This window comes from Oncorhynchus mykiss, chromosome 7 (genome assembly GCF_013265735.2).
Source record: "Oncorhynchus mykiss isolate Arlee chromosome 7, USDA_OmykA_1.1, whole genome shotgun sequence".
NCBI lineage: Eukaryota > Metazoa > Chordata > Actinopteri > Salmoniformes > Salmonidae > Oncorhynchus > Oncorhynchus mykiss.
The window spans coordinates 24,445,641-24,457,680 of record NC_048571.1 but is presented as its reverse complement, the minus strand read 5'-3'; the positions used below and the strand labels follow the sequence as shown (position 1 = coordinate 24,457,680).

The window sequence follows — 12,040 nt, the reverse complement described above, 5'->3', positions numbered from 1 at the left end:
GAATACATTTATGTGGATATATTGAAGCAACATCTGAAGACATCAGTTTAAGTTTAAGCTTGGTCGCAAATGGGTCTTCCAAATGGACAATGACCCCAAGCATACTTCCAAAGTTGTGGTAAAATGGCTTAAGGACAGCAAAGTCAAGGTATTGGAGTGGCTATCACGAAGCCCTGACCTCAATCCTATAGAACATTTGTGGGCAGAACTGAAAAAGCGTGTGCAGGCAAGGAGGCCTACAGACTTCACTTAGTTACATCAGCTCTGTCAGGAGAAATGGGCCAAAATTCACCCAATTTATTGTGCGAAGCTTGTGGAAGGCTACCCGAAACGTTTGACCCAAGTTAAACAATTTAAAGCAATGCTACCAAATACTAATTGAGTGTATGTAAACTTCTGACCCACTGGGAATGTGATGAAAGAAATCAAAGCTGAAATAAATAATTCTCTCTACTATTATTTTGACATTTCACATTCTTAAAGTAAAGTGGTGATCCTAACTGACCTAAGACAGAGAATTTTTACTAGGATTACATGTCAGGAATTGTGGAAAAACTGAGTTTAAATGTATTCAGCTAAGATGTATGTAAACTTCCGACTTCAACTGTACAAAAGTTATTTTGTCTTCCATATTGTTGATGAACATGTAAGATGGCAACAAAAAAATGAAGCATTCCTAATCTTGTACCATGGCCATCCCTTTAACGTGTTCTTATTCCTAATCTTGTACCATGGCCATCCCTTTAACGTGTTCTTATTCCTAATCTTGTACCATGGCCATCCCTTTAACGTGTTCTTATTCCTAATCTTGTACCATGGCCATCCCTTTAACGTGTTCTTATTCCTAATCTTGTACCATGGCCATCCCTTTAACGTGTTCTTATTCCTAATCTTGTACCATGGCCATCCCTTTAACGCGTTCTTATTCCTAATCTTGTACCATGGCCATCCCTTTAACGCGTTCTTATTCCTAATCTTGTACCATGGCCATCCCTTTAACGCGTTCTTATTCCTAATCTTGTACCATGGCCATCCCTTTAACGTGTTCTTAAACGGCTCTTAATTAGATGGTAAAGTAATCCTACAGATAAACAGATTGCTCTGAATGCGCTTGCAAAAATCCCGCATTTCCCTGTGCCTGGCTTGCATTCTTCAACCCTACAGATCTGAAGTGGCAGTGCCAGTTGTATGATGACACGTCTATATTGAGATATAGGTGAGTGAAATAATTCCCTGTGTATTCCAATTTAAAGGGGTGAGGATAGAAGACTCAGGCGGCAAAGGGAAGTCCACAGACAATTGTATAGGATTTATATTGTAATTTGGATATAATGCATGGTCTGGATAATTATTGTGAGATAATAATTAAAAAAAATGAAAATAACACCTTGCTTCTTTTGTAAAACTATCCATGGAAGGCTCTCACCATTAATGTTAATCAATTCCTGTAACTGTAGAATTCTGATATCAGGAAAGTGTTATCTCATTATGGAGTTGAATTGCTTCAATTATACATTGCGTAGCAATACTGGCACATTTGTGTCTGGGCTGAAGTACGGTACATCTACCTGGGCACTTTTTTCAGTAGTGTTCAACTGGGAGGCAGCTGCGTGGGAAGATAGTTGAAGATGGTATGGCTCATAAAGATATCGGAGGTCATCTTCTCTCCATTATCTATGTTTCTATGGATAAGACAGCACTACGAACGTGCAGAACTGCAGCTACGGGAACGTGCTGACTACAGTGGGTGGAACATGTTGTACATGTCGTTTTAAACTTCATGTGTAAAATCAGAGGTGGAAAAAGTACTCAATTGTCATAATTGAGTAAAAGTAAAGATACTGTACCTTAATAAAAAATGACTCAAGTAAAAGTACAAGTCACCCAGTAAAATACTGCTTGAGTAAAAGTCTAAAAGTATATGGTTTTAAATGTACTTAAGTACAGTGGTGGATATTATATTAAAGCAAACCAGACAGCATGATTGACTTTTTTTTATTTACGGACAGATGGGGACACTCCAAAACGCAGACATAATTTACAAATGCAGTATGTGTTTAGTGAGTCCGCCAGATCAGAGGAAGTAGGGGTTACAACTTGTGATATATTGATAGGTGCTTGAATTGGACCATATTGCTGTCCTTGTCTAAGTAACATTTTAATTCCCAGAACTGTAGTAGCCTATCACGTTTACTCTTTTATGATGTATTCAGAACCTCTGTGAATGGAAAGCTGAGTAAATAATGCCCTCTTGTGGTGTAAATGAGTCATGACACCACCACTGTAAATTTGCAGCTTAACCTTAGAACATGTGTTGTTAGATCCCAGACCCTTTTACGGTCAATGGTTTGATCTTCTTGTGGGCTGTGAGAAGAGGAGGTTCCTCGTATTGTATAACAAAAACTACATCTCCACGTGCAGTGTCAAGAAGAGCCATGTTTAAAGCATATGTCCTCCAGTCTTTGTGGATCAATCAAGAGAAAAAAAGATCATAGCACCTGAAAAAGAATGTACCTGGTGTTGACTAGGGTTCTGATTCTTGTCCTTGTGCATGAGCCAATGGTCAATTAGCTGTGTAACTCTGTGAAAAGACCCTGTCATTAAGGTGCTTTGTTATGCCTTTCCCAAAATACATCATGAATATTCTCTGACAAGATACACACAGACAGAGGGAAAGAGGAATGAGAGGAGCACACAGCCATTGCAGAAGAAAGGACTGTAGCAACCAAGGGCACAACTTTCACTGGGGACATACATTTGAGGACATGTCCCCCCCCTCCCTCCCACACATTCTGAAATTGCATTTCTGTCCACCCCAGTTTTATAATTGGATTGTGATACAAAACGGGGTAACGGTGCACATTAGGACCAGGCAGACGCCTCCGAGCGGTCGGGTAGGCTGTTTGAAGTGTTTATCCGACTGGATACAAATAATTAAAAAAGATAATAAAATGTCCCTCCCCTGGTAGCAGCTATAGCTTTTGACTGTATTGAACAGCCTCACAAAGAGTTTGCATGGCATGCTGGGAAGTATTCCTCAGGTCCTGCCACTGCATGAATGCCAAGGCCTGTCTATGTAAAGCCTAGTTGTTTCGCTACACAACACCTCCCAGTGGGCACACACTGGTTGAATCAACGTTGTTGCCACGTCATTTCAATGAAATTATGTTGAATAGACATTGAATTGACGTCTGCGCCCAGTGGGCTACGCTTCAGGAGCTCTGTAAATGGACTAAAAGCACTTCAACGCTATAATGAGTAGACTGAGCCGGCCTGACTTTACTGCAGCAATGAGTATAATGACTTGTTTGGTTTCAAAGCAGTCCTCCCAAGTGCAGATATAGAGTAGGCCTAATCAGCACCACTTAAAAGCAGGTTCCCACCCATGATTTCCTTAGGCTATAAAACTCGTGGTGGAGTTTCCCTCTGTGGATTTTGCAGTACTCCCGGCAGGAATCCCACTCAATTGCCTACACACACACGGTGCTAAGCATCTAGTTACTGTGCAGAGGAGCCTCCTCACTCAAACTCATCTGCATCTGCAACACCTGGCCACACGGTAGTCTCTCGGCAAGCCAACAACTAAAATAAAGCAAATCTACCATTTATTGAAGACTTTATTGAAATAGTGTGTCTTAGAGCATCAATCAATCTTCTGTCTCAAGATGCACTGTCCCGTTGAACACTAACATACAGTTGAAGTGGGAAGTTTACATACACTTAGGTTGGAGTCATTAAAACTCGTTTTTCAACCACTCCACAAATTTCTTGTTAACAAACTATAGTTTTGGAAATCAAGACTATTGTTCTGACATTTCACGTTCTTAAAATAAAGTGGTGATCCTAACTGACCTAAAACAGGGAACTTCTACTAGGATGAAATGTCAGGAATTGTGGAAAAACTGAGGTGTATTTGGCTAAGGTGTATGTAAACTTCCAACTTCAGCTGTCACTTACCTCAAAACAAAATCATTACAGAACATTGCAGAGCCATCCATTTTGTTTTCGATTTTCTGCCATACTCCTATGTTTCTTTGTTGGGTTAAGGTGTCAGTTTCCATATTTCTATCCATTTGTATCCAGGAGAAGATTGACAGTTTTCCAACACTTGAACTAGTGGTGGGAACAGTGGAGAAGGGGTGTGTAACCACAGTATGCTTACTTTGTGTAATGCATAAACCAGTAAACCATCATAAAACAATCAAATATAAATCTACATGTGATATTGCAGGAAAATACATTTTAGATTAAAAAAAATCCCATTAGTCATGTCCTGAACATTAAAAAAAGCATATTCATTCCCTCAAGTGTTTTGCTTGATGGAATACCATGAATTTGATTTCAAAAACATTTCTAAAATGATGACATGTCATTGTGGCCAGAGCTTAGCAATTAGCTATTAGCTTTTCAACACATTTAGCTAAAGGTGGGTGAGAGAGGAGTGTGTCGTTAGGATCTTTTTTGTTTTTGTTTTTCGGCGGTGGGAGTATAAAGAGAGATGTGTTGAGTGTAGCTGGAGGCACTGTGTTGATGAGGGCAACAGCTACATCCGTTACTTCACCCTGAACGCTTCCATCATGGATGCAGACTTTTTGTGCTGAATTATCATCGCCAAGAACCATTCAAAAGGCTTAGAGACAGACAGAAATATAGCCTACTGCTGCTGTGGGTTATGAGTTTACAGCACTTGAATCTTAGATCCACTTGATTTATTGGTCAGTGGGAGCGTATACAATTGTTTTCATTGGGCCTATTACACATTGTAAAAACTAAATAAAATCACGCATCTAAATCAAATGATTTTTATAGTTTAAATGATCCTGTTGTCCAAGTGTTTGCCAACAATGCCACCATAAATGGTCTAGCCTGTGTCCCATGCCAATTATAAACCGTATCATAACAATGGGAACATTTCTCTCCCTTAAGATTTCCCATTCAACTTTAATGTGTCCCCGCATCTGACACCCTTGAAGAGGACGCACCGAGGAAACCCATCAGTCTGCCTCTAACTCATAAGGATACTAAGCTCACCTAAAGTCATTCAGGGTCTACTCCCACCAGAATGGACAATGAATGGTCGAATGAATAAATCAAGGCGAGGGAAATAAACTACACAGTTAACTTCTGGATTATAATTCAGACCACACGGTATTTAAACAATGATGTAGTACACAGCCACATCATTCCACTGGTGAAGCATCATCCTTCATGTCTACATCCTTCGTGTAGCCTACCTGGTTGCACCTTTACAGCAGCGGTGTTTTGGTATAACCACTGAGGATGATCAACCAAGCCAGTAAAAGAGCCATATCGCAACCGACGTGGTGATAATTGCATTGTTTTCTCTGTAACCCGTTCATTCACGTGCCACCGTGGTATACAATAAAGACCTGACAACAAAAAAAGACAACTGTCACACAGTGGCAGAATGTATTCAACTACACACGTATATTGCGTGTAACAAACTGTTATATCACCTGCAGCATGGTCAAGCAAGTTCATGTTTGACACTTGACTAACCATCTAGAGATTTAGAACCACAGAGTCACTGCAACTCAGCACAAAGATAACAGGAGCGCTGCCTTCGCTATTCCAGCACCATTTTAACTTAAACACCATCAAATCAATACGGCTGTACATGCTTTGTTTAATACACTGAAAACAAACTTGAAGATACCCAAAACAATTTAGACCAATCCAGTGGCATTTTTAGCATGTGAATCCTGGTGGGGCAAAGCCACTACACAGCTCAACGCAACACAACACTAACCAATTCATTCATTGCACTATAATGGTGACAAATGGTGCCCACAATACGAGAGCTTTCTTTTCAGCACCAGGGAGGGACTCCTTACCACCGCTACACCTGGCTATCAGCGGAGCCTTGTTTGGCAGTGAAACGGTTAAATCAGCCTCATTTGCTGCCTTGTAAAAAAAAACATAGCTGATATGGCTGACTTGCTTAAACAAATGTGGTTTCTACTGACAATTGAGATGTAGAAACTATGGCATAAAGGAAAGATGAGCGGATAAGAGGCAATCCATAATTTCGATTAAGACATTAATGAGCGAGCTAAGATGGACGGAGTCAATATAACTATTTGTTCAGCACTTTTGAAATGTACGGCAACAGAATTCAGAACATGGGCCGTTTTTACAGTATTCCCCATTTATACCAAGTCAGAACCGTAGGATAAATAAAAGGGGCATATAAGCAGATAATGAAATCTCTTACAATATTCGATGATCACAATTCTCTAAAACAGGCAAAGTTATGAGGGAGGAAAGGGACCAAATGATTAGGGTGAGACACATGGGCTACTAACAGCTTACTACACAACATACACTTGGTATTACTTTCTTGGCTACAGTATGCATATCTCCATGGCATATTACTTCATTTGTGCAGTAGCATACAAGACATTTTTGGACTCACCTTGTTGTGCTGTGGTCACTTGAACAGGAAGGTGGCGTGGCGGTCCTTCTTGTGGGCTCTAGAAAGAGGCCCAAAATCCTGACTTTGAATTCCGAGTTGGATGACCGTTCAAAATTATTTTGGGTATTTTCCCAGTCGGAGCTAGTTTTATCCGAGTCTGACATTTCCCAATTCCGAGTTTCCAGTTGTTAGTAACGTGGCAGAAGTCCTGCTGGATTGACATGCCAATGTATTGAAAATTTTCTGGCCCATGGCGTTATCCCCATTTTTGTGTTATCCATTTGGTAGTTACGATCTTGTCTCATCGCTGCAAACCCCCTACGGACGTGGCGAAGGTCGAGAGCCAAGCCACACTGCTTCTTGACACACTGCTCGCTTTACCCGGAAGACAGCTGCACCACTGTGTCGGAGGAAACACTGTGGAACTGACAACCGAAGTCAGCTTGTAGGCGCCCGGCCCGCCACAAGGAGTCTCTAGAGCACGATGAGACAAGGACATTCCGGTTGGCCAAACCCTCCTCTAACCCGGACGATGCTGGGCCAATTGTGCGAAGCCTCATGGGTTTCCCGGTCACAGCCGGCTGTGACACAGCCTGGGATCGAACCTGGGGCTGCAGTGGCACCTTAGCACTAATTGTTGCATTTGCGATTTCAAACTTGTTGTGTAATGTTTATGTCCAATGGCTGATACAGCCAGCAATCTACTGGCTGCACCCTGATACGTTTTATATATAATTTCTCTTTACATGACAAGGATTGAAAACAATTTGCCAGTAGATTGCTGACTTTCTGCATAATGATGACTGCTAGCTTGCTAGCTATGATTTTGAAAGTATGATGTTGACATGATCAGTCCAATCAAAGCTATGGTAGATATAACACGATTTTACATAATTGTATCTGTGGCCAATGACCTTGAGTATTCTTCGATGGGCACTTCTAATGGAAGTCTATGGCAGCAACCAAGGGTCTTGCTGTGACGTGGTGTCCCCATGAGTGACAGAACACTGAGCAAATCACGGCGCATCTAGAGAACATTATCAACCCCTACGCTCTGTATTTACCGCTAGCACTGAGCTAGGCTGAAACACCTGCATTTTGGAGCTGCCTTACTCAAGAAAGCAAAAAAAAAGAGGGGGTTGTTTTACATATGTGAAACATATTAATGATACGTTTTTTACTTTATTGTTTATATGTAAATAGATGGGGCTCTGCCCTGAATGACAGGTCCAATCAATTTAGCTAAATATCATGTGGCTGTCCATGGCACTGATTTCTTTCTGTGTGTGTGCGCGCAAGTAAAAACACCCTACTTATAGACTAGATGAATACCAATGCCATCCTCCTCTTTCATGTTGGTAAAACGGTCTATGGCTCTGTCATACAGTAAGTACACTTTTAGTTTTTTTTGTCATAGGCTACCTAGCTAAAATGCTTGCTAGCCTAACTTTCTCGAATGGGCAACAATGAACCTGCTAAATTAGCTAACTAGTTAACTAGGCTACATGTAGGCTACATATTGTAAAGTAAAATCCAAACTGGCTTCCCTTGTTGGGCGTTTTGCTGCACCAGGACAAACCACAGTTGAGCTCAGCTCAACGCTGATTGGCTAATTATTTTATCAAGGGAGGCCAAATGCTTGCTGGCATCAATCAATCAGATGCTATGGCGGCAACATACTCTTTTGGTCCAGACAGCATCAGATACAGTGCCTTCGGAAAGTATTCAGACCCCATGACTTTTTCCACATTTTGTTACGTTCCAGCCTTATTATAAATTTGATCAAATAAAAAAAAAATCCTCAGCAATCTACACACAATACCCCATGACAACATAAAAATTAGTTTTTAGAAATGTTTGCAAATGTATTAATACAAAAAACAGAAATACCTTATTTACAGAAGTATTCAGACCCTTTGCTTTGAGACTCGAAATTGAGCTCAGGTACATCCTGTTTCCATTGATCATCCTTGTGTCACATCCTGATCTGTTTCACCTGTTTTTGTGCTTGTCTCCACCCCCCACCAGGTGTCTACCATCTCCCCTCATTATTACCTGTGTTCTCTGTTTGTTTGTTGCCAGTTTGTTTTCTTCGTCAAGCCTACCAGCGTTTTCCCCTTTGCTTTTATCTGCTTCTAGTTCTTGTTTTCTGCCTGCCCTGACCCTAAGACTGCCTGTCGTCCTGTACCTTGTCCCACCACACTGGGTTATTGACATGTGCCTGCCCTGACACTGAGACTGCCTGCTGTTCTGTACCTTTTGGACTCTGATCTGGATTTACTGACCTCTTCCTGCCCTTGACCTGTCGTTTTGCTTGCCCCTGTTCTACAAATAAACTGATGTTACATCAACACTGTCTGCATCTGGGTCTTACCTAAAACATGATACCGTGAGATGTTTCTACAACTTGAATGGAGTCTACCTGTGGTAAATTCAATTGATTGGACATGATTTTGAAAGGAACACACCTGTCTATATAAAGACCCAAAGTTGACAGTGCATGTCAGAGCAATAACCAAGCCATGAGGTTGAAGGAATTGTCCTTAGAGCTCAGAGAAAGGATTGTGTCAAGGCACAGATCTGGCAAAGGGTACCAAAAAAATTCTGCAGCATTGAAGGTCCCCAACAACACAGTGGACTCCATCATTCTTAAATGGAAGAAGAACCATCAAGACTCTTCCTAGAGCTGGCCGCCCAGCCAAACTGAGCAATCAGGGAAAAGGGCCTTGATCAGGGAGGTGACCAAGAACTCGATGGTCACTCTGACAGAGCTCTAGATTTCCTCTGTGGAGATGGGAGAACCTTCCAGAAGGACAACCATCTCTGCAGCACTCCACCAATCAGGCCTTTATGGTAGAGTGGCTAGATGTAAGCCACTCCTCAATAAAAGGCACATGACAGGCCTTTTGGAGTTAGCCATGAGAAACAAGATTCTCTGGTCTGATGAAACCAAGATTGAACTCTTTGGCCTGAATTCCAAGCGTCACGTCTGGAGGAAACCTGGCACCATCCCTACGGTGAAGCATGGTGGTGGCAGCATCATGCTGTGAGGATGTTTTTCAGCGGCAGGGAATGGGAGACTAGTCAGGATTGAGGCAAAGATGAACAGAGCAAAGTACAGCGAGATCCTTGATGAAAACCTGCTCCAGAGTGCTCAGGACCTCAAACTGGGGCGAAGGTTCACCTTCCAACAGGATAATGACCCACACAGCCAAGATAATGCAGGAGTGGCTTCGGGACAAGTCTCTGAATGTCCTTGAGTGGCCCAGCCAGAGCCTGGGCTTGAACCAGATCAAACATCTCTCCATCCAACCTGACAGAGCTTGAGAGGATCTGCTGAGAAGAATGTAGCGTCATACACAAGACTCAATGCTGTGATGCCTACCAAAGGAGCTACAACAAAGTACTGTGTAAAAGGTCTGAATACTTATGGAAATGTGATATTTCACTTTTTTATTTGTAATAAATTAGCAAAAATGTTCAAAAAAATACTTTTGCTTTGTCATTATTGGTTATTGTGTGAAGATTGATGAGGGTAAACACGATTTAATCAATTGTAGAACTGTAAGGTAACAAAATGTGGAAAAAGTCAAGGGGTCTGAATATTTTCCGTAGGCTTCACATACTGAAACAGAGTGGCGCTGTTTCGCTCGTTTGGATGCTTTCTCCTGTGAGAATCAAGACACTTGCGAATTGATGGAAAATTATTGAAAAGAGAGAGAGACGAAAGAGAATGTTTCAATTGTTTTATTTGTCAAATATTTTGCTACGCCTGGCTTTCCTTGGCATCCATGAATACACGTTACTGCACCATTATGTCCTTATGTCGAAGTACCTTTTATTTTTCTTGACAATAGCGGCAGTAGACTAAAGACATAAACGCGCTCATTGGGCTTGAGGTCTCTACACAAATTTCGTATGGATTCGCTTTGGATTGGTCGACGTAACCTCCTCGCGTCTGCCTGAGCGTGCACAATTCGATATTCCCGTAGTTTTAGATTTGCGTAGAGCCCGTAGCGGGTTGTCCCTAGTTACCACAGCCACAAAGTCATACACCCCGCCCATTTCTAAAATGTATTTTCTTAAAATGTGTTTTTAATCCTAACCCCGTTGATAACCGTATGCCTAACCATGGCCTTAAATTAAGACAAAAAATACATGTTTTATTTTCATGAGCCTTTACAATATAGGCACTTTGACTCTGTAGCTGGGCTATCTAGTGGAGATCGTGAAAGAGGTTCACCCACTCAATAGTTTAAGTAATTTGCGTTGTTTTGGTCGTAGTCTGACAAAGAGAACTAGCAGACAGAGAAAGAAGGAATCAAAAGAGAATTTCACATTTAGTGGAGCGGTAGCATGGCTGTTTTCAACAAAAAAATACATTTGGAATAGTCTTTCACGTCGTCGTCAACCAGCAAGGACTATCGACAATTGCTTCTGTGTTTATGGGGGCGAAGTTCTCAAAGAAACGTCGGTGCGTTTCTTTCGGCCTGAAATCGGGAATTTTGTTCATTTGTGTCCGATTTGAATGTTGGTCGGTCTGACACTGGGAGCCGCCATGGCTGGTGCTGTCGGATCCTTTAGTGTCAATATAAGAATATGAAGATTAGCTATTGGACCTGATATTGTTTTATTTTGAGAATCATTCAACGTAAGCAGACTTGTCGTTCATGCCATTGTATGTAGCCTATTCCTCTTTACCGCGTTGTTTTTTTAATGGACTGGCAACTTTGAGAGGCCCAATTTTATGAGACACCTGGCTCAGGCCGTTATTTTCTAGAATGCCTTTATAACGTTAGCCTAGGTAAGTGAAAGGAACATACAAAATAAAAGGGATGACAGATTATTGCTGAATGTGGCTGGACGACAGCTCGAGAACAGACACAGCTGACCGGTTCGAAATTAGTTCGCTAGCTAGCTGGCTGGCTAGCTCGTGTTAGAACGATATAAGAAGAAGCAGACCTCTATCGTGGAATTGGCTACCAATTTTTTTTAAACATTTTTTAAAATAAAAAAACAACGCATTCTACATTCTTTGTATGACAGTCGAAGACTAATAGAACTGGAAAAAGTACGATTCGACTGAAGACGAAGCAGGGATAACTTGGATTGGAATATGTCGGGTCGGCCCAGAACCACCTCCTTCGCAGAGAGCTGCAAAGCGGTGCCGCAGCCTTCAGCATTTGGCAGTATGAAAGTCAGCAGTAAGTATGACCATAGAGCTAACGTTTTCTCTGTGCTTTTTTTTGGTCATAATAGGCCTAGCCTAATTCACAGTCAATACTGAAATGCCATATGGGTCCATACATAGAATAACCCCATATTTCCAGACAGTAACGTTACACTCCCATTCACTGTCCAATGCGTTTGCTTAGTTAACCGTTGTTACCTAGACCCAACTAGTGCGCTTCGAGCCACCGTCTGGTATTTTACTATGATGTTATTAGCATATGTCTGGGATTATTGAGAAACGTGATCATACAAAATGTAAATGGATGGTAAGATACCATTGGAGCTTTCCAAATGATCACTGATGATATTATTATCGACCATAAAATAGCCTAAATGCAAAAGTATCTTTGCTTGTAGTGCTTCATGTGTAAG

At 41.5% G+C, this 12,040-nt stretch overlaps 1 protein-coding gene across 4 annotated transcripts in view; it reads left to right on the top strand.

Annotated features, from left to right (window-relative positions):
• The first annotated feature begins 10,668 nt into the window (after positions 1-10,668).
• Positions 10,669-12,040, top strand: part of LOC110527544 (glycogen synthase kinase-3 beta) — a 48,149-nt gene continuing 46,777 nt past the window's right edge. For 2 of the 4 annotated variants that reach the window (XM_021608891.2, XM_021608889.2), the window contains exon 1: positions 10,669-11,640. In XM_021608891.2, coding sequence (XP_021464566.2) covers positions 11,553-11,640 — 88 coding nt within the window. In that variant the 5' untranslated portion in view covers positions 10,669-11,552. The remainder of the gene's footprint in view (positions 11,641-12,040) is intronic. The other 2 variants (XM_021608892.2, XM_021608890.2) reach the window with 1 other exon arrangement.